This window comes from Lepidochelys kempii, chromosome 23 (assembly GCF_965140265.1).
Source record: "Lepidochelys kempii isolate rLepKem1 chromosome 23, rLepKem1.hap2, whole genome shotgun sequence".
In the NCBI taxonomy this organism is placed as follows: Eukaryota; Metazoa; Chordata; order Testudines; family Cheloniidae; genus Lepidochelys; species Lepidochelys kempii.
The window spans coordinates 4,240,097-4,257,527 of NC_133278.1; the positions used below are offsets into that span (position 1 = coordinate 4,240,097).

Sequence of the window (17,431 nt, forward strand, 5' to 3'; positions counted from 1 at the left end):
TTCCACAGTATGCATCCGATGAAGTGAGCTGTAGCTCACGAAAGCTCATGCTCAAATAAATTGGTTAGTCTCTAAGGTGCCACAAGTCCTCCTTTTCTTTCTTCAGAACATAATTTTCAGTACAGATCCATAACTCCCGTACATACGTTTCACAATGGTAATGACTTTCATTAGAGATCTTAACCTGTCACCCTTTGGGGAAACTAGGATGTAAATACCAGAACCAGGGGATTCCAGTAACCTTTATGCCCTCTGCCAGCCCAGCTGGCATCAAAAGATCCCTGGGTTACACCTCCCCCCACTCCCCTGACATCCCTGCTGCACCAGATCAGTCCAAGGGATAGCTCTATCTCTCCCTGCTACAGTGGATGAGATTAGTGGGCCTTTCTGGCCCCTTACCCCCCTTCTCTGCTGGACCAGAGCACTGGTCTGCCTAGTTTACAGTTAGGGCTCTCTTGGTTCTTGTCACGCAGACAGAAAGCAGAAGGTCAGAGTCCAAAGTGCAGGCAATGCGATGTGTATTGGGGTTAACAAGCATAACCACAGCTCTTTACACCAGCAGAGCTTCCTTTCCCCCCTCGCTCCTGGTACCGCCCCTTACCATGTATGGTCCTACTCCATTTTGGAGGTTCTTGAGTCCGGGGAGTTCAGTATCACCTCTTTTGTACCCCACGGGAAGGGGAAGGAGTGAGGTTGTGTTCCAGCCAGGGTCAACGTTTCTTTGGCTTTTAGTATTTCTTATACCTTCCCCCCTACCCCGATCCCCTTTGGCCCTCTCAGCTGGTTGCTTGACTTTGTCTTGGGAGAGGGGTCGGGGCAGAACTGTCCTTCAATTGTACATTTGTATATTAAACTCCCATCATATCCAGCAACACTTTCACTGTATTTCTTATCTTTTCTCATGGCACTAAACCCCCGATCTGGCTGTGGCAGAAGCAACACTCAGTGTCTTTGTTCCTTGTTCACATATGTCAATAAGACACAAACAATTATATTTTAAAACCCCCAAACTTCACCTGGCAAACAAAACCCAAAATTCTATCTCAGGCAAATAAATAGGCCTAAATACTATATTACCATCACTAGCACTCACTACCCTGCCATAACAGATCACACAGAGAGTTGTGTAGTCTTCTGTTTGCATCCCCTGTCCTGCTGGGTAAACACTAGCGTGTGATCTCTTGTGCCCTGCATCAGACTAATGGCCCATATGTTATAGCACGCGTTAGCTGACGGGGAGCTCAGAGCCCCAGAGGTATTTAGGCACCTAACTCCCACTGGTTTCACCCCAACACAGACAGCCACCCATTCACCCAGCTCTACACCCTCCCATCCATTGGGCGCCTAAATACCTTTGAGGCTCTGGACCTAAATAACTCACCCAAGAGGTCTGTGGAAGAGCTGGGAACAAAACCCAGAGTCTTAGGCCAGCTGTCTAACCACGGGGCCTTCAGGATGAGCGGATGCCCGAAGGGAGGCCCTACAGAAATATAAAATTGTCACTAGTGTAGGATACTTCAAAAGGTGCTGGAAGTAATGTGCAGCTATAACACAGATGCTGTGCATCTGCCCATATCCATGCACTCTGCCTCACAGCCACCCTCCCCAATGCAAAAAGAAAAGGAGTCCTTGTGGCACCTTAGAGACTAACCCATTTATTTGAGCATAAGCTTTTGTGAACTACAGCTCACTTCATCGGATGCATACTGTGGAAAATACAGTGGGGAGATTTGAATTGGAATTAATTTGCAAACTGGATACAATTAACTTAGGCTTGAATAAAGGCTGGGAGTGGATGGGTCATTACACAAAGTAAAACTATTTCCCCATGTTTATTTCCCCCACCCCTGCTGTTCCTCTCACGTTCTTGTCAACTGCTGGAAATGGCCCACCTTGATTATCACTACAAAAGGTTCCCTCCCCGCCCCCCTCCGCTGCTGGTAATAGCTCACCTTAGCTGGTTTCAGAGTAACAGCCGTGTTAGTCTGTATTCACAAAAAGAAAAGGAGTCCTTGTGGCACCTTAGAGACTAACCCATTTATTTGAGCATAAGCTTTCGTGAGCTACAGCTCACTTCACAGTATGCATCCGATGAAGGGAGCTGTAGCTCACGAAAGCTCATGCTCAAATAAATGGGTTAGTCTCTAAGGTGCCACAAGTCCTCCTTTTCTTTTTGCGAATACAGACTAACACGGCTGCTCCTCTGAAACCTCCCTGATGCATATACCCGCACACCCACCCAGGCACCAGGGTGACCAGACAGCATCTGTGAAAAATCGGGATAGGGGGTGGAGGGTAATAGGCTTCTATATAAGAAAAAGCCTCATATATCGGGACTGTCCTTATAAAATCGGGACATCTGGTCGCCCTGCCAGGCACTGATGCCTGCAGCCGTGACTGGGTGCACAAGTCGATGCATGCAAGAACGGGTGGGTGCATGGCTGGGACGGGTGCATGGTAGGGAAGCACCTACTTCCACATGGATGCAGGCACCCGCACATGGAGCCATGCATCCATGCACCTGTCTGCACATGCATCCACACGCACCCTCCCGTCCTCGCTTGCAGCTACCTGGGCATGGACCGACATAACAGAGAACCCGCCCTGCCCCGCCCTCTCCGCCCAGCTGCCCTCACCGTTCTGCGGCCTCAGCCTTCAACCTGCCTCTACATTCCGCACTGCCATTGGCTGAATGGGCCTCCGCCGCACGTAACGCCGCCTTCTATTGGCTGAGGTCAAAGCCGGGCCGCTTGTGAGTTCCATCTGGAGGCGGGGAGAAGGCGGCTCACAACGCGCTTGGATTGGTTGGTCCGGGCGGCGGGGGCGGGCCGCGCCCGGGGCCGACCGCGGTGCGATTGGCCGGCCTGGGCGGGGCGGGCGGCGATTGGCCGGGCGCGCCCGGGGGGCGGGCCGAATCTTCCAGAAGCGAGCGGGCTCCCGACGGCGGGCGGTCGCTCGGCGGGTGCGGCGGCGGCACCATGATCCTGTCGGGGGCGCTGGGCGCGGCCTCCCCGGCTACCGTGTCCGTCTCCATCAGCAGCAGCCTCAACTCCTTCCGCGCGCAGAAGCGCTACGGGCGGGGCCTCACCATCGCCGAGTTCAAGGTACCCGGGACCGGCCCCTCCCCCGGGAACCGGGCACCGGACCGGACACCGGACCGGGACCGGCCCCTCCCCCGGCCTGACCCACACCCACCGGACCGGCCCCGGCCCCTCCCCTGGGCACCGAACCGGACACAGGACCGGCCCCTCCCCCGACCGGACACCGGACCGGACACTGGACCGAACCGGGACCGGCCCCTACCACGGCCTGACCCACACCCACCGGACCGGGACCGGCCCCTCCCCTGGGCACCGGACCGGCCACCGGAGTGGGACCGGCCCCTGCCCTGGCCTGACCCACACCTACCGGACCGGCACCGGCCCCTCCCCCGGACACCGAACCGGGGCTGACTGACACCCCCCCCCAGGACCAGCCCACGGGGACTTTCGCTCCCCCACACCCCTGTCCAAACTGGGACCTCCTGACCCACACCCTCCCCGCAGTGCAGTCGCCCCTGACAGCAAATCAGGACACGACGGACCCGATGCTGAACCCTCTGGCGCTGGGGTGGGATTGAGATGTCCCTAGGGCTGACTGACCAGGACCAAGCCCTGTGGATCCCCTGACTCCTTCCCAACCAGGGACTGACCGAACCCGTCACTGGACCAGAACCAACACGAACCGTTATTACTCTGGCCCGGGCCAAGCCCTATGGGACCCCCCCATGCCCTCGACACTGGCCTGATCCCCACACTCCTGACGCTGGACCAGATGGATCAACGCTGACCCCACTAACATCTGCCAGGGCCTTCACGGCCTGATCTCCTTGGGACTAACCCCACTCCTGGGAGCCCACTGACACCTGCTAGGGCTTGACCCGCCCTTGGACCCTGGACTGGGATCCCCCACCCTCCCCTCCGAGAACCTACCAGGGCCTGACCCATTCCCAGACCAACACCCCACCCCACCCTACTGCTTGGGATGGATGCTGACACCACCGACACCTGACCCCTATGGCTCCTGCAAGGACCACACTGACTCCTTTTTAGGACCTGATCCTCCCTGGCTCTTCCTGAGCTGGGGACTTCTCTCTGGGACTAATCTACCTAGTACTAGACCTTCCCCAAATCTCTATGGGATCTTCCCACGTGTTGCCGTTGAGGGCAAGGCACTGGGGCTGAGCTCCCATCTGCTGCCCTCCCCAGGGGCCCAGGCGAGGTGGCAGGAGGAGCTAGCCTCTCTCTTCCTCTCCCTGCTAGGCCCTCCCCGACTCCTGTTGCTACTTACTTGATCCCTCACCCTAATCCAGAGCCGGCCTCTGCTCTGCTGATTCTGAAATTGTCCAGCTGATGGGGCCTCTATTGTTCCCCTTCTTCCAGGACCCTTCAGTGACCCCTTCTTGCTCCCCCAACATATGCCGATGAACAGCATCCTCCTTCCATGCTTCCTTTGTTGCCTTTTCCTCGGGTCTTTGCACTGAGCTCTTTGCTTGGATCCCTCAGACGCCACCCCCATTTTCTCCTTAAAACACGCTTGATCCATGTGGCCCTGTTCTTTATATGACCTACCCCAGCTTGGAGTGCTCCTTTCTTTTGTGTTTTGATTGGTTTTAAGGAACCTGGGGTGAGATTTTAATACAAACTCAGGGAAGCTTAATAGATTTAGTAGATCCCGTCAAGCCCAGGTCCTTGAGGCAACACGGGTTATTCCCTACAGCTAGACTGGGAAGGATTAGACGTTTATCAGTAAAAGTCAGTAATCATCAATTTCACCAGATAGCCCCCCTCCAAAAAGACCTCCCTCAATAATAATTGAAATTTACAGAGAAGCAAAGTACATTTCTCAAGCGGCGTTTTTCTTACTTTGATTTAGGGCTGTTTTGACAGGTGGTGGTGGCCAGTTGTGTTCTAATGGTTATCGAGCTCTAACTTTTTGAACTTCAGGGTCTGCTGTCATTAAACAATTAGTCTGTTCTCTCCATGAGTTCCTGCAATTGTGAACATTTAAATAGATAAACGTTAAGAAGAAGAAGCAGCTTAAAACAGTGCAGTTGAGCCAGAACTCAGTTCAGGTGATCGTAAGCAACAGTAATGAGTCCCTGCCTGACTGAATTTCCTGCCTCTGCTCAGCCGAGAGTCCTGGCTGGGGTCTGTGCTCTGCCCGTTCAGGACCACAGGCTCCTTGCATCTGCAGGAATCGGTAGCTCTGCTGCCATGCCCCACTCACTCTGTGACAGCAGGAGCTGTTCAGCGGTGGGATGAGTGAGTGTGGGGAGAGCAGAGACCCCAACCAGGACTCTGTGGGAGAGGCCACCCTGCTGCTGAGTGGCTCCTGCCCCCTCGATTATCTGAACAAAATGCCGGCGTGTCCCCCCGTGCTATTCGGAGAGCTGGGAGTACGCTGTACCTTACCTCTCCTATTCAAGGAACGAGGGATTCCTGTCAGCCTGGAGCAGCGTCCTGTCTCCGGCAGTTGCCAGTGTTCCAGAAAAAGATGGGAGAACCCTGCAGTAGGCAGACCCCATCCTAAATGGCTCCTTGTCCTGGCCTAAGGACTCTCTGTTCCTGGTGCTTGTATCCTTATTTGTCAGCTTTTGCCAGTGACCAATGAGACCCTATAGTAACGGGGGAAATATTCTCCCCCAAAATCACCCCTCAGATAACCCCTTCTCTTCCCCCTAAGCTCCCATAGAGAGACCCATCCGTGCAGTTTACTCTGAAGGCAAGCAAATCCGGAGATCTCCTGATCTCAGCGGAGATCTCCTGATCTCAGCGGAGCTCAGGATGGCAGGGATGGGAGGGTGGACCTACTGGGAAGTGTGTAATGGGATCAAAATCAGCATCTTCAACTCCCCCTTGGAGCCCACTGGCAGGCACTGAGATTCCAGAGCGCAGGTGTAATATACCTGTGGCAAGATGGCAGCTTCTTAGTAATAATACCTTGCCTGTGTGGAGGGCTTTTGATCAGTCATGCTCAAAGTGCTTCACAAAGGAGGGCAATATCGTTACCCCATTTGACAGATGGGGAAACTGAGGCACGGGGGAATATTTGGACCAGGGTCACCCAGCGGGCTAATGGCCAAGCCAGGAACAGAACCTCTGAATCCTAGTCTAGTGCTCTGTCCACTAGGTAACACTGCCTCCCTGTGGAGCGCATGGTAGTTACCTGGCACTGAGGTGCCCAGTACTGATTGTATTGTTTTGGGTTTGATTGCTTTCTAGCTGTATCCCAGAGCAGGGAGACAAAAATACATCTGCAGCCTACAGCCTATTGGCCTGTCTTCCTGTCTGTTCCCCCACCGTTTCCCATGCTTCTTTCTCTCACGAAACTTGACTGCTTTTTTCCCCCTCACCCCCTCTTCTCCCCTACCAGACAGGCGAGCTGCAATTCTCCATCCTGAAGCACCTGCCCCTCCAGCCGCTTTTGCTTATTTCTCTGGCCTCTCTGGTATTTGCAGTGACCCAGATCCTGTCTGAATAACTCTCCCCACAGCAGCTCTGGGGTGCATTGTGGGTCCCTGAGAAGGGCTCCATCAGCAGAAAATCCAGCCATGCCAGGCAGCCAAAAAGTGGATTAACTGCAGCTCAGCAGCTGGGGGCTTGTGCCCAGCTGTCTAACTGATGAGCCACCACTTCCTCCCCTGCAGCAGTTGGCTCTTTGCCAGCTGCTGGCTGCTGTTTGTTGCTTTCCATCAACATGTATTTATTCTCTCGGAAGGGAAAACTGATCTATAAAGCAAAATCTGACCCTGCAGGAGCTGTGTCCAGCTCCCCATGCTGCTAGGGTTGTGCTGAGCACTGATTGGTTTGCTACCTTCTGCGCTCTGTAGGACCATGTCTCTTATCAATCCCCTGTGCTCTGATCTCTCCACGTCTGAATCTGCCTTCCTGGGTGGGTTGCTGCTTCCCCTCTGTTCTCTTCTGCAATTGCGATCACTGCTGAATTAATGCCAGAGCAGCTCCTGGCAAAGCATTGGACCGGGAGCTACCTAGCCTCGGGCATCGCTGCTGAATGCGTCACCATTGCAACCAAAGCTCCATCTGAGAATCTACGAGACTGTCTAGCCCAGATCGCTTCTATCTCTTGCATTTTGTAATGTTCCTGGGTCTTATTTTCTTCTGTAAGCTCCATGATGCCTGCTTGGTCCAGTTGTCCTCTGTGGGTGGCTTTGCGGACTCTGGCTTGTATGTGGCAATGGAGTTGAGGATGTGGAAGTGCTGATCTCTGTTGTGTCTCTCCTTTCCCAGTGCAAACTAGAGCTGGTGGTGGGAAGCCCAGCATCATGTATGGACTTGGAGCTCTACACGTCCGATGACAAATTTGTAATGAAACTGGACAGCGATGAGGCCTTACTGGGATCCTACCCCATCGATGACGGCTGTAGGATACACGTAGGTATCGGGGTTGCAGATCCCCAGCGTAGACAGTGATGTGAACTGCAGTGTATTCTATCCCTGTAGCACTAAAGAGCCCGCAGGACTCGACTTTTCCTCAAGTCAAGAAATGATGTTCGTTTCCTCATAAAAGAGCAGAGATTTTAGGTCTGTGAAGGGGTTTTCAGTCACCAAATGACTTAGCAACTCGAGTCTCGCTGAAAGGCAGCGGGCTGTGGGTTACTGAATCATGCAGGTGCTTTGAAAAACCCACACCCATGATCTAAACCCCCCACCCCCACCCTGCAAAACTTGAAGTTTGTGTGTAAAGTTCTGCTTTGGCTTGTTTCTTTGGAGACTTTTTTTCTGTCAGAACTGACAAAATTAGCAGCACTTGGGTTCATAAATTATAACGCCAGACAGAACCATTAGATCATCTAGTCAGACCTCTGGTGTGACACAGGCCGTCAGGCGTCATCCAAATGACCCCTCTATTGAGCAGCCTTGTCTTCGGTACCGCCTGAGGGCGTGTACACCCAGCAGTCCTTCCCCCCCACTTGGCAGCGAGTCTCAGAGCCTGGGTCTACAGACACGGGCTCGTGCTATGGTGCTAAAACTAACCATGGTGACGTTCCCACTTGGGGTTTGAAGCGGGGGTGGGGGGTTTCAGAGTCCCAGCGTGAATATTTTAGCACCATAGCATGAGTCTGTAGACCCAGGCTCTGAGACTCACTGCTGTGGGTTTCTGTGCTGCATAGATGTAACGTATGGCACGCGTTCCAGGGACCCCTTGGGATGCCACTACCCTGAATTACGCAGCTTTAAACATCAGGTACCGGGGCTCAGTTAACCAAGACTAGGGCTAAAGAAACTGGTGTGAACAAGAGCGGACTCTGGTAATTTCCATTCTGTTCTCTAGGTTATTGACAGGAGCGGAGCCAGGGTCGGCGAGTACGAGGATGTGTCGCGGGTAGAGAAATACGAAATGTCTGCCACTGATTACGAGAAGAGGCCAGGTAAGGGTGACAGCGTTGCCAAAAGACCCATTTTTGCAGGGTTAAAACTTCCATTCCAGGATTGACATTCAAAGCCTGGTGGGTTTGATATCAAATGGAGCTCACTCGTTTGTCTTGGTCACATACGTGTTCCAGAGTGGCGCACATGTAAACAGCAAAGCACCTGAAAATACCCCCTCGGCTGGCTTTGGCTGGGGGGCAGGAGGGTGGTGGGGTGTTCTGGTGTTGCTGTCCCCAAATGGCTGAACTCACATCCCTCCCCATGAGAGAAGAGGGCCGTGAGGATAACGCCCCATACACCAATGCCAGGTGGGTGCATAGTGAGAACCGCAGCATGTGTCCTGGGTGCGGTGGCTCAGCTTCTCAGGGTGCCTGGCTTATCTGTACTAGAAATGCACCATGCGGGCAGCGACCCACCGGCATCCTCCACCATGAGGTGAGGGTTTGTGCATTGTTGCTTTCTGTTTCCCTCAGTGCTGTCCAGTTTAACTCAAACTGTGGAATCAATGGAAGATTAAACAGATCTCACTGGCAGCAACCTTGCCTTGCATAATTTCCACCCACTCCTTGTTCCCCTCACTGCTCTCCTCCCCTGTGTCGCCCTGAAGGACACTTCACCCTCCTTGGCATTGGTACCTTCCCTCTTACGCGTGCTTGGGCAAGGAGTTCCTCCGAGGCGAGAGATGGGGAAAAATGAGATTGTTACAATCCGACTTACTGTAAATCTCCGATAATAAAAGGGAAATCTTCTACTCCCTTTTGCAGGAAGAAATGCTTTCCTTCCTCTAGGGCCAAAATACCGACTGGGATTATTTCACAATCAGTTTACTCTTACACAGGTGAAGACAACCATGAACGCCCCAGTGATCTTATTTTAGGTTTGGGAGGCTTGTATGATTACAGATGTAGTATGATGAGTGGGAACTGAAAAAAGAGGGTCTGGTTTCAAGAGGGACCTGATTGCCTGTGTCACCGAGGGGGTTCATTGTATAATGGGCCATGCTACTACCAGATACAGGCCTCTCAGCATGTAACCTTGGCCTCCCTCTCTGCATGCCCGGTAAAGATCTTTCCAGCACAGCCTCTGCCTCCTGCGTTGCGTATCGCTAACGAAAGATGGATGGCGGCAGTGAGATGTTTTACTGCTGCTAGGTTGATCTGGGCCCCAAAGGTAGGTGTTTGAAGTGGAGAAAATTGACGAAGGAAACATGAAACCGACCAGGGCTGTTGATTTTGTCTGGGTTGAGTGAAAAAAAACAAAACAATGGAAAACAAAAAAAAAGGGAAAAATAGATTTAAAAAAAAAAACTCAGTTCTAATCTTGTGTCCCATGATAGGTGGGAGTAGATGTTAAAATGTCCAAACCTGACTGTGTCCTTTTAAGACCAACCCTTTTCCCCCTCTGGCTTCCAGACTCTGTGCGCTCCTTCCTGAAGCGCAGTAAGGTGGGGAAGTTTAACGAGGAGGAGATGTTGAAGAAAGAGGCTGAGCAGGAGCAGAAACTAGCAGAAGAGAAGGCTCTGGCGGAGACCATTTCAGTGGGTGCTCGGTGTGAGGTACGGGTCTCAGGCCAGCCCAACAAACGGGGGACAGTCATGTTCGTGGGTAAGTGCCGCTGGCCCCCGGCTCTCAGTTCCTTTCCACCCTGTCTGTCTGAAAGGACAATTCTCTTAGTGAAGATCAAGCATACAAAGAGTGTCTGTGACTCGGTTTTGATTCTCCTTCTCTCCGTAGGGCTAGCAGAGTTCAAACCAGGCTACTGGATTGGCATCAAATATGACGAACCCTTAGGGAAAAACGATGGCAGGTAAAAACCCTTCCTCTGTCCAAGTTCTGTCTTGGTGCAAACGAGTAGCCCTGCTCTCTTCCCAATAGGGGCCCATGCCAAGCCAGGTTCTCTCAAAGGAAGCGAGGGGTGTGGTTTGAGCACCCAACGCCTCATCCCTGGACTTCCCCTGGGACCTCGCTCCATGTCTGTGCCTGCAGATTGTATTGAATGTCACCCTAACAACAGTGCTGAGCAATAATCTGGTTTATTGTGGGCCAAACGCACGCCGAGGTGTTAACTGCTCTGGCCTGTATGGAGTGACACAGGGATGGCTCTACCCTTCCGTTAGGCCGGGGGAAGGGACCTATGAGGAAGGCGGCAGTCACGGCTCAGCGTCGGGTGGTGCGTTGCCGAGACAGCTGTGCAGGGGAAGGGAGGGCTGTGTCAAGCCGCTGCCGAGCTCATCCCCGACTCTTCCTCTTCCCAGCGTCAATGGAAAGCAGTACTTTGAATGCCAGCCCAAGTACGGCGCGTTCGTGAAGCCTCAGTACGTCACCGTGGGGGACTTCCCAGAAGAGGATTACGGACTGGATGATGAAATGTGACCGGGAGACAGGAGAAAGGAGTCCACGTGGACCCGCCGCCCTCTTCACATGGCTGTCGACACGCTGCGGCATCTCAGTGGGCTGCTGCATTTGGATCCTGCTAGAAGGCACCTAGGTGAGGGAGAAGATGTGACAAGCAGCTGTTTTGGTTTTTTTATTTCTTCTGATTGTATCTGTTTGTTCAGTGAAAGATGCCATATCCCTTTGTTTTTTCTCCCTCCCCTCCATACGCACCAGCTTAATGCAGTGACACTAATAAAGCTGCCTGGGAGGAACTGGCTGTGCAGCTTAGCAGTGATCCTTGTATCTGGAGTGTGTCTCATGTGCCGAGATCTGGCCCGGTGGCTCCAGAAGCCATTGATCAGTGGTTGGATTGAGGGCACAAGGAACCCACAAAGCTCAGATTTAAACCCATGGGAAGATTTGGGTTGGGCAAAGGGTTTAAAAACGCAACGCATTGAGAAATAGAGCATTGTCCGTGTGACTATCGTGATCGACTGCACATGGATTCGAACGTCCTCACGCTCGAACCAAGGATTAGGATCCTAAACCACAAAATCGGTATCAAGGTTGCAAACCCCTCCAGCATCCTGAGATGTTTGGAGCCAGGGTTTGGCTTAGTTCACATCCCTTTGTCCTTAAACTTTGCTTAATTGAAGGAGGTTACCCCACTAACATGTCCGCTGTGAGACACTCAATTTGAACTCCCCTTTATTCTCAAATCCCCCCCTCCCCTCAAAAACCCCTACCCCAAGCAGAATTCTGGCCCTGTAAAGGGAGACGTGCCAGAGACCCCCTGAAGTCCTTTGCTGTTGATTTTACGTGGAAGGTGCCCAGATGCTAAGGTGATGGGCAGTAGAATAAACATGCATAGGTCTTAATTCTTAGAATGACAAAAGTATAAATACCTGCTGCAGTGCAGTTTACAGTTAGCTACTGATTGACTCAGTTGAAAGCTGCAGTATTCCCCTTCAAGGGTGTGTCTTGGACAGATGAGACAACCCTGAATTCTTGTCTATTACCTTTCCCCTGTGCTGCCTAGCTGCTGCAGTGACTAGAGAAGGCATAAGGTGCATTATTAAATCTTTAGCACCTCCTCGCTTGTGCCCCTGAATTGTTAAGTGTTCGTCTGTGCGTAGCTCTCAATTTCCTGGTGCCTTGAGTTTAATTTTAGACAGCGGTAGTTAAGGAAACAGATGTGTTCCCCAAAATATTAGTCCAGTGGCAGGTGACGGTGCAGCCCCCTCTCTCTAACTGTTGTGGTTGATAGCGTGGAGATCCTTTGCAGCTGGCCGTCTGTGTGTGGATGTGCTGCTTAACCCTTCCCTGCCTCTTGTGTGGGTGACTATAACGTCCAGCAGGGAACATTCTCTAACCCCCTCTCTGCAGAGCTCTCACAGCACCATGAGGGAATCCTCCCTTTTCTGACCGCCTACAGCTTGTATTTCTCTTCCCACAATGAGGCTGTTTCAAGACTCTCCTGTAGCTTAGCCTCCAGTCGCTGCCATTGGGCCGTCCAATGCCCATTGTGCCGGGTCTGTTCTGGCAGAGGCACTGTGTCCCGAGGAAGAGAAGATCCTGAGCGCTCAGCTGGCAGGCTGCTTTCAGAAACGCACCAGTCGCGCCGTGAGGGGCGTAAGCGCGAATAGCATCAAGACTTCCCAAGTAACACGCTGTGACGTGCTGGTTGATCTTGTGACAATTTACGGTGCAAGCTTGATGGGTTTGGGTTCCACTGAGCGCTCTCCTCTCTAGCAGATTTGAAAGGCAAGTCCCCAGATAACCATATTAGAGTTTCCCACAATGCTTTTCACTAATGGAGAACCCCACTGTGGTGTTAGAAATGGCTGTAGGTCACTTCCTATGCAAGCTCCTCAAACACCTGAAGAGATCTTCCCCCGGTCTCAGTTACTGCACTCAGCTTGGGGCAGGGGGGCTCGAACCTAGGATGGTGGTTTCTAAATCCAGGAGCCTCCACTGCATCAACTGCTGCAGGCTCATCGACTGCTATATTGCCCAGGCACCACTAGAGGGGGACATATGAACAGCCATATCGGGTCAGGCCAGTGGTCCTAGTTCAGTATCCTATCTTCTGACAGTGGCCAGTGCCAGATATTGCAAAGTGAACTGAACAGGGCAGTTATCAAGTGATCCATCCCCTGTCATCCACTCCCAGCTTCTGGCAATCAGAGGCTTGGGACACCCAGAGCATGGGGTTGCATCCCTAACTATCTTGGCTAATAGCCATCGATGGACCTATCCTCTATGAACTTGGCTAATTTGTTTTTGAACCCAGTTATAGTGTTGTCCTTCACTTGTGGAACTCCTTTCCAGGGGATGTTGTGGAGATGTACTTCCTTTTGTTTGTTTTAAACAGAGCTCCACACTGAGTTGGTATGGGCTACATGAATGCTTCTAGCGAGCCAAGCCCAAGAATCTTGCACCTTCCATTGTTTTAACAGTGGCTCTGACGCTGACTTGTGGTGTGATCCGTGGGCGAGTCACTTGGCCTCACTGCCTCTGGCTTGTGCGACATGATAACAAGCAAACATTCACTCTGCGTATGGGGTGATCACTAGATCTTGTTTGTTTGTTCTCTTTTGAGGAGGTGATTGTGCCATCCTGGGGCTCTAAGGTCTTGTGTGAAGTCCCTTGGGATGTGTAGTTCTGAGGCTACTTTACAAAAAGCTTCTACTCCACCACATCTACCTTTAGGGTACGAAGGGAACAGGACTTCCTGGGCTGTAGTACGGTGGTCTCAGGATGCCCTACAAATGTTGCTTGCAGCAATGCAGCCTTTGGTCAGTTTCACAGTCGGGCAGCATGGGGGTGTGTGTGGAAAGTTAGTGGTGGTGAGAACTTTGATTTGATGGCAGGTCGCCTGGTCAGAATCGGAGTCTTCAAATGTGTGTGTTTCACAGGATTAGGATCATTCTGTCTTGATTTTTTTTAAAATCGCCTGTTGCCGAACTCTGGCTGAGATGTAAATTTGTAAAAACTGCGATGTAAAGTCATGGTCTTGCTCTTCGAACCCAAGTGGGTTCATCATATTTCTTCTCCACGCTAGCAGCCTCTTCCGAGACCTTTCCACCGGAGGGATTGCTAGTGTATTTTAACCACCCTCTGAGCAGCATTAAACCGTACACGCAGCAAGACTTCCAGAAGACTGGGATTTTTTTACTGGATGCATCAATTTTTCAGATGCACAAACTGAGCCTGTTAAAGGGGTCTGATCTTCGGGAAGTGCAGAGCATCAACTGCCTGAAAAATCACCCTCTTTTAAGGGGTCTCAGTTCAGGTGCCCCCAATCGCTTGTCACTCCTGAAAAATGGTAACCTGAGACATGGAGCCAATGATGTGCTACTGTCAGTAGCAACAATGGGGAACGAAGGAACTCTTGTGGGCATCCAGTTCACAGCTGTTCAGCCAGTCAAAACCAGCGCATTGTTTGTGTCCTTTGCAAACCACACTCCTGCTATTTCCAGAACAGGATGGGGGCTGCAGGACGGACATGACCTCTGCTCTACATCCTCCCCTGCCCAATTGCTCCCAGAAGGGCATAGCTGTAACCTTGCTATGCTCTTGCTAATACTGCTTCCGCCAATGAAACAGACCCCGGCAGCCAGTTCAGCCTCGGGGCCTGGCTGAACTGATGTCTCCAGCTGCTGTGCTGATGACTCCTTCTGCATCTCTTGTAAACAAACTCCCCACGGGTCTTGTGTGACTGACACTGAAGTCACTAGCCGCTACATCACAGCTATTGTGGGTCTGGGCTATTGCTGCACTAAGAAACGTATGTGAGTAATTCTGGTCAGCTCTTCGTGGGTTTCCCCATGTGACTTTGGATCCTGGTGGAGAAAAGTCGTATCTGGTCTGATGCAGTAATTTGGTACGCTTGTATGGATATTGAACAGAGTAAAATGCTTTCTCCAACTGGATCAGTGTGAGGATTATCTGAGCTTACACAGACAATCGCCTGAAACCAGACTAACCGCTTGGTTAAACTTGTGCGTTAACTTTCTGTGGGAGGTTGTAAAATGATCCAGCGGCACTAAATGCACAACACTGTCTGTGATGCCGACCTACAACTGGGCAGGAAGTGGGAGTAAATCTGTTCACTGACACCCCCCTTGCCCTTTCTCCCATCAAAATCAGGGTTGGAACTCGCATTGATGCAGGAGGGAGGAGGCTGGGTTGGTCCTTGGTAAATAACTTCTTTACCCTACTACTCAAATCTAGCAATTCCCTTTTTCTCTCAGCTAATGCTAGGCCATTCCTGCCGTCTGTCACAGCTTCATGGCTTTAAATCCAGCTTGGCCAGTGGCTTTTATTTCACTAGGACATTGAAACCTGGATTAATCAGTCCCTTAAAAGTGTCCCAGGGCAATTACAACCTGTCCCATGTTAATGTTTGTTTGACTGCTGGTTAGGACTTCTAGGACTATAAATGGGTGTGTGTGTGGCGGGGGAAACGTCTCTTTGTACCAATGACGTATTGTTAACATTGGTTAGGATCTTCCTAATGCGTACATTTCTTTTTAAAATGTGGTAACTGGATTTGCTGACCTAGCTCCTTTTGTTTAGCAAACAAAACTTCCACAGATTCTTTTTGTCTAGGCCCTGCCTGTTTCCTCTGTGTGAAGAATTATGTAGTGGTAGCTGATGCTATGCGATCATAATGACTAGAATAAAAAAATCCAAACCAAGAGTGGCCCAGCTTTTGTGCTTGCTTAGGAGGAGCTACAGGTAAGGAGAGAGTCCCAATGTCTGACCATGGGATCTACAGGGCGGCACTTGGTTCAACTCAATCCATGATTCTGCTGCCAACTGCCCCACAAGTTGGTGGACTCTTACAGTTTCAGGGCAACAGCACCTGCATTCCCTCTCTGTGACCCACCAAGGGCACCCACTTACAGCTTCCAGGCTCCCACCTTTCACCTTCCTTGGGTCTCTCCCTTCTGATAGGCTTTCTTCCAGGCTGCACAGTTCCCTGTCTATGCTGTGATATCCCCAGCAAGCCAGACTGCCTAGGCAGGGCAGCTTTCTCTCCAGATGTTATGAACAGTGTAATTACCAGCAGTTCCAAGTTATCACACAGCTCTTTCTAAGCAAGCATGTTTATTCTTAAGGTGAAAGCATTACAGAGAAAACACATTAAAAACAATACAAGAACCTAAACCCATGCTTAAAAGCTTACCCGAGATAAGCCTCAGTCTCGGGTAGGTATCGGTCCTCAAAAACCCGCAACTGGCTTTTTCCATGGTTACAAATTCATAACTCAGATTCAGAAGTAGAACCCAAGCTGGGCAGTTGAACTGTTGGTTTATACAGCTGGGCCCTTTGATCTCTTCTCCTCGGACAGGTGCTCAGCAGACAATGGCCCCCTTCTCAGGGCGCAGCTGCAAAAGGCTGGGGTTTTGCGTAACTGGAAGAGGGGAATTTTCATTCACTCTCCCCTCCGGCTTCCCCAGGAAATCCACTTTATGCTTATTGTTTCATAACTCCACTCCTGCCTGGTGCAATTTTAATATATCCCTCTGCCACTGCCCCCTGGCCTCACATCACCCCACCCCACCGTCCCTGCAGTCCGGCCCATAATAATGCATAACTGTTGCATTTAGTACAATGTGGCCGGTCTACACTTAAAACGCCGCATCGATGCAGCACTTAAGTGAAGATGCTCCCACGCTGCTGGGAGAGAGCTCTCCAGTTGGTGTAGTTACTCCATCTCCGCGAGAGGCTCTCCCGCTGATCTAGCGCTCTCTACGGGGCGGGTTAAGGTGGGCATAGCTACACCACTCAGGTGTGGATTTTCACACCCCTGAGCAATGTAGTTATATCAACATAGGTCTCTAGCATAGACCTGGCCTCAGGTTTTCAAGGATATTACCGGGACTTGCCATATCTGTCCCAGACTCGGTCTCAACCACAGTGTCCAGAGCTGGGGAGAGCAAAAGAAACTTGTTCTGGTCCATCGGCCATCGTGTTAAGCCATCTATCATCCTGTTAATCATAGGAATTATCACATTGGACCTTGTCTAGCCTACACGCCTGCCTGACCGCACTCAGCGTTAGATACTGCAGAGGACGGTGGAAGAACCCCGCAGCTGTGCCATCATCTGCCTGACCTTGGGTTTCATCCTGGTTGCTAATAGAGATGTGTCTAAGTCCTGAAGCAGGAAGTTTAAAATCCCTTCCAGACTTTGTTAACCAGTTATAATGCTGCATATAAACGCTGCTTAGCCTCACCCCCCAATGCTGGCCAGGCAACTCTCTGTTTCCTTAGCAGCTCACGCAGTGAGCTCTACTGTATTTTTCTGTTGCCCTCCCCCAGCTGTCCCCAACCTTCCATTGGCTGTAACTCTGAGCCTTGGAACCAGCCTGTGTCTTTCTGCGGAGGCTCTGTAGCGAGAGGTGGGGCAGTGGGTCTCTGACACGGATAAAAATCCAGTGGGTGGTTTCTGGAGTGGTTGCCCGGGCTTGCAGCCTCTCCTCTGCCCCTTGAGTATTGCAGTTGCACAACCCAGGCCAGGACTTGTCCTGTGGAACAGGGATCAGCAAAACACCAGGCCAAAGCGATGCTCCTGGACAAGTCTATTAGGTTTGTTCTATAGGGCCTTTATGTTG

General features: G+C 51.5%; 1 protein-coding gene across 2 annotated transcripts; it reads left to right on the top strand.

Annotated features, from left to right (window-relative positions):
• The first annotated feature begins 2,908 nt into the window (after nt 1-2,908).
• TBCB (tubulin folding cofactor B) lies at nt 2,909-11,084 on the top strand. Of its 2 annotated transcripts, XM_073321401.1 has the most exons (6): nt 2,913-3,104; nt 7,290-7,433; nt 8,335-8,431; nt 9,845-10,036; nt 10,166-10,238; nt 10,687-11,084. In XM_073321401.1, the coding sequence occupies exons 1-6, from the start codon at nt 2,979-2,981 to the stop codon at nt 10,802-10,804; spliced, it is 750 nt and encodes a 249-aa protein (XP_073177502.1). In that variant the 5' UTR covers nt 2,913-2,978; the 3' UTR covers nt 10,805-11,084. The 2 variants fall into 2 exon arrangements, with proteins under 2 accessions (XP_073177501.1, XP_073177502.1); XM_073321400.1 differs by having other exon boundaries at nt 2,909-3,104; nt 9,845-10,238.
• Nucleotides 11,085-17,431: the final 6,347 nt, after the last annotated feature.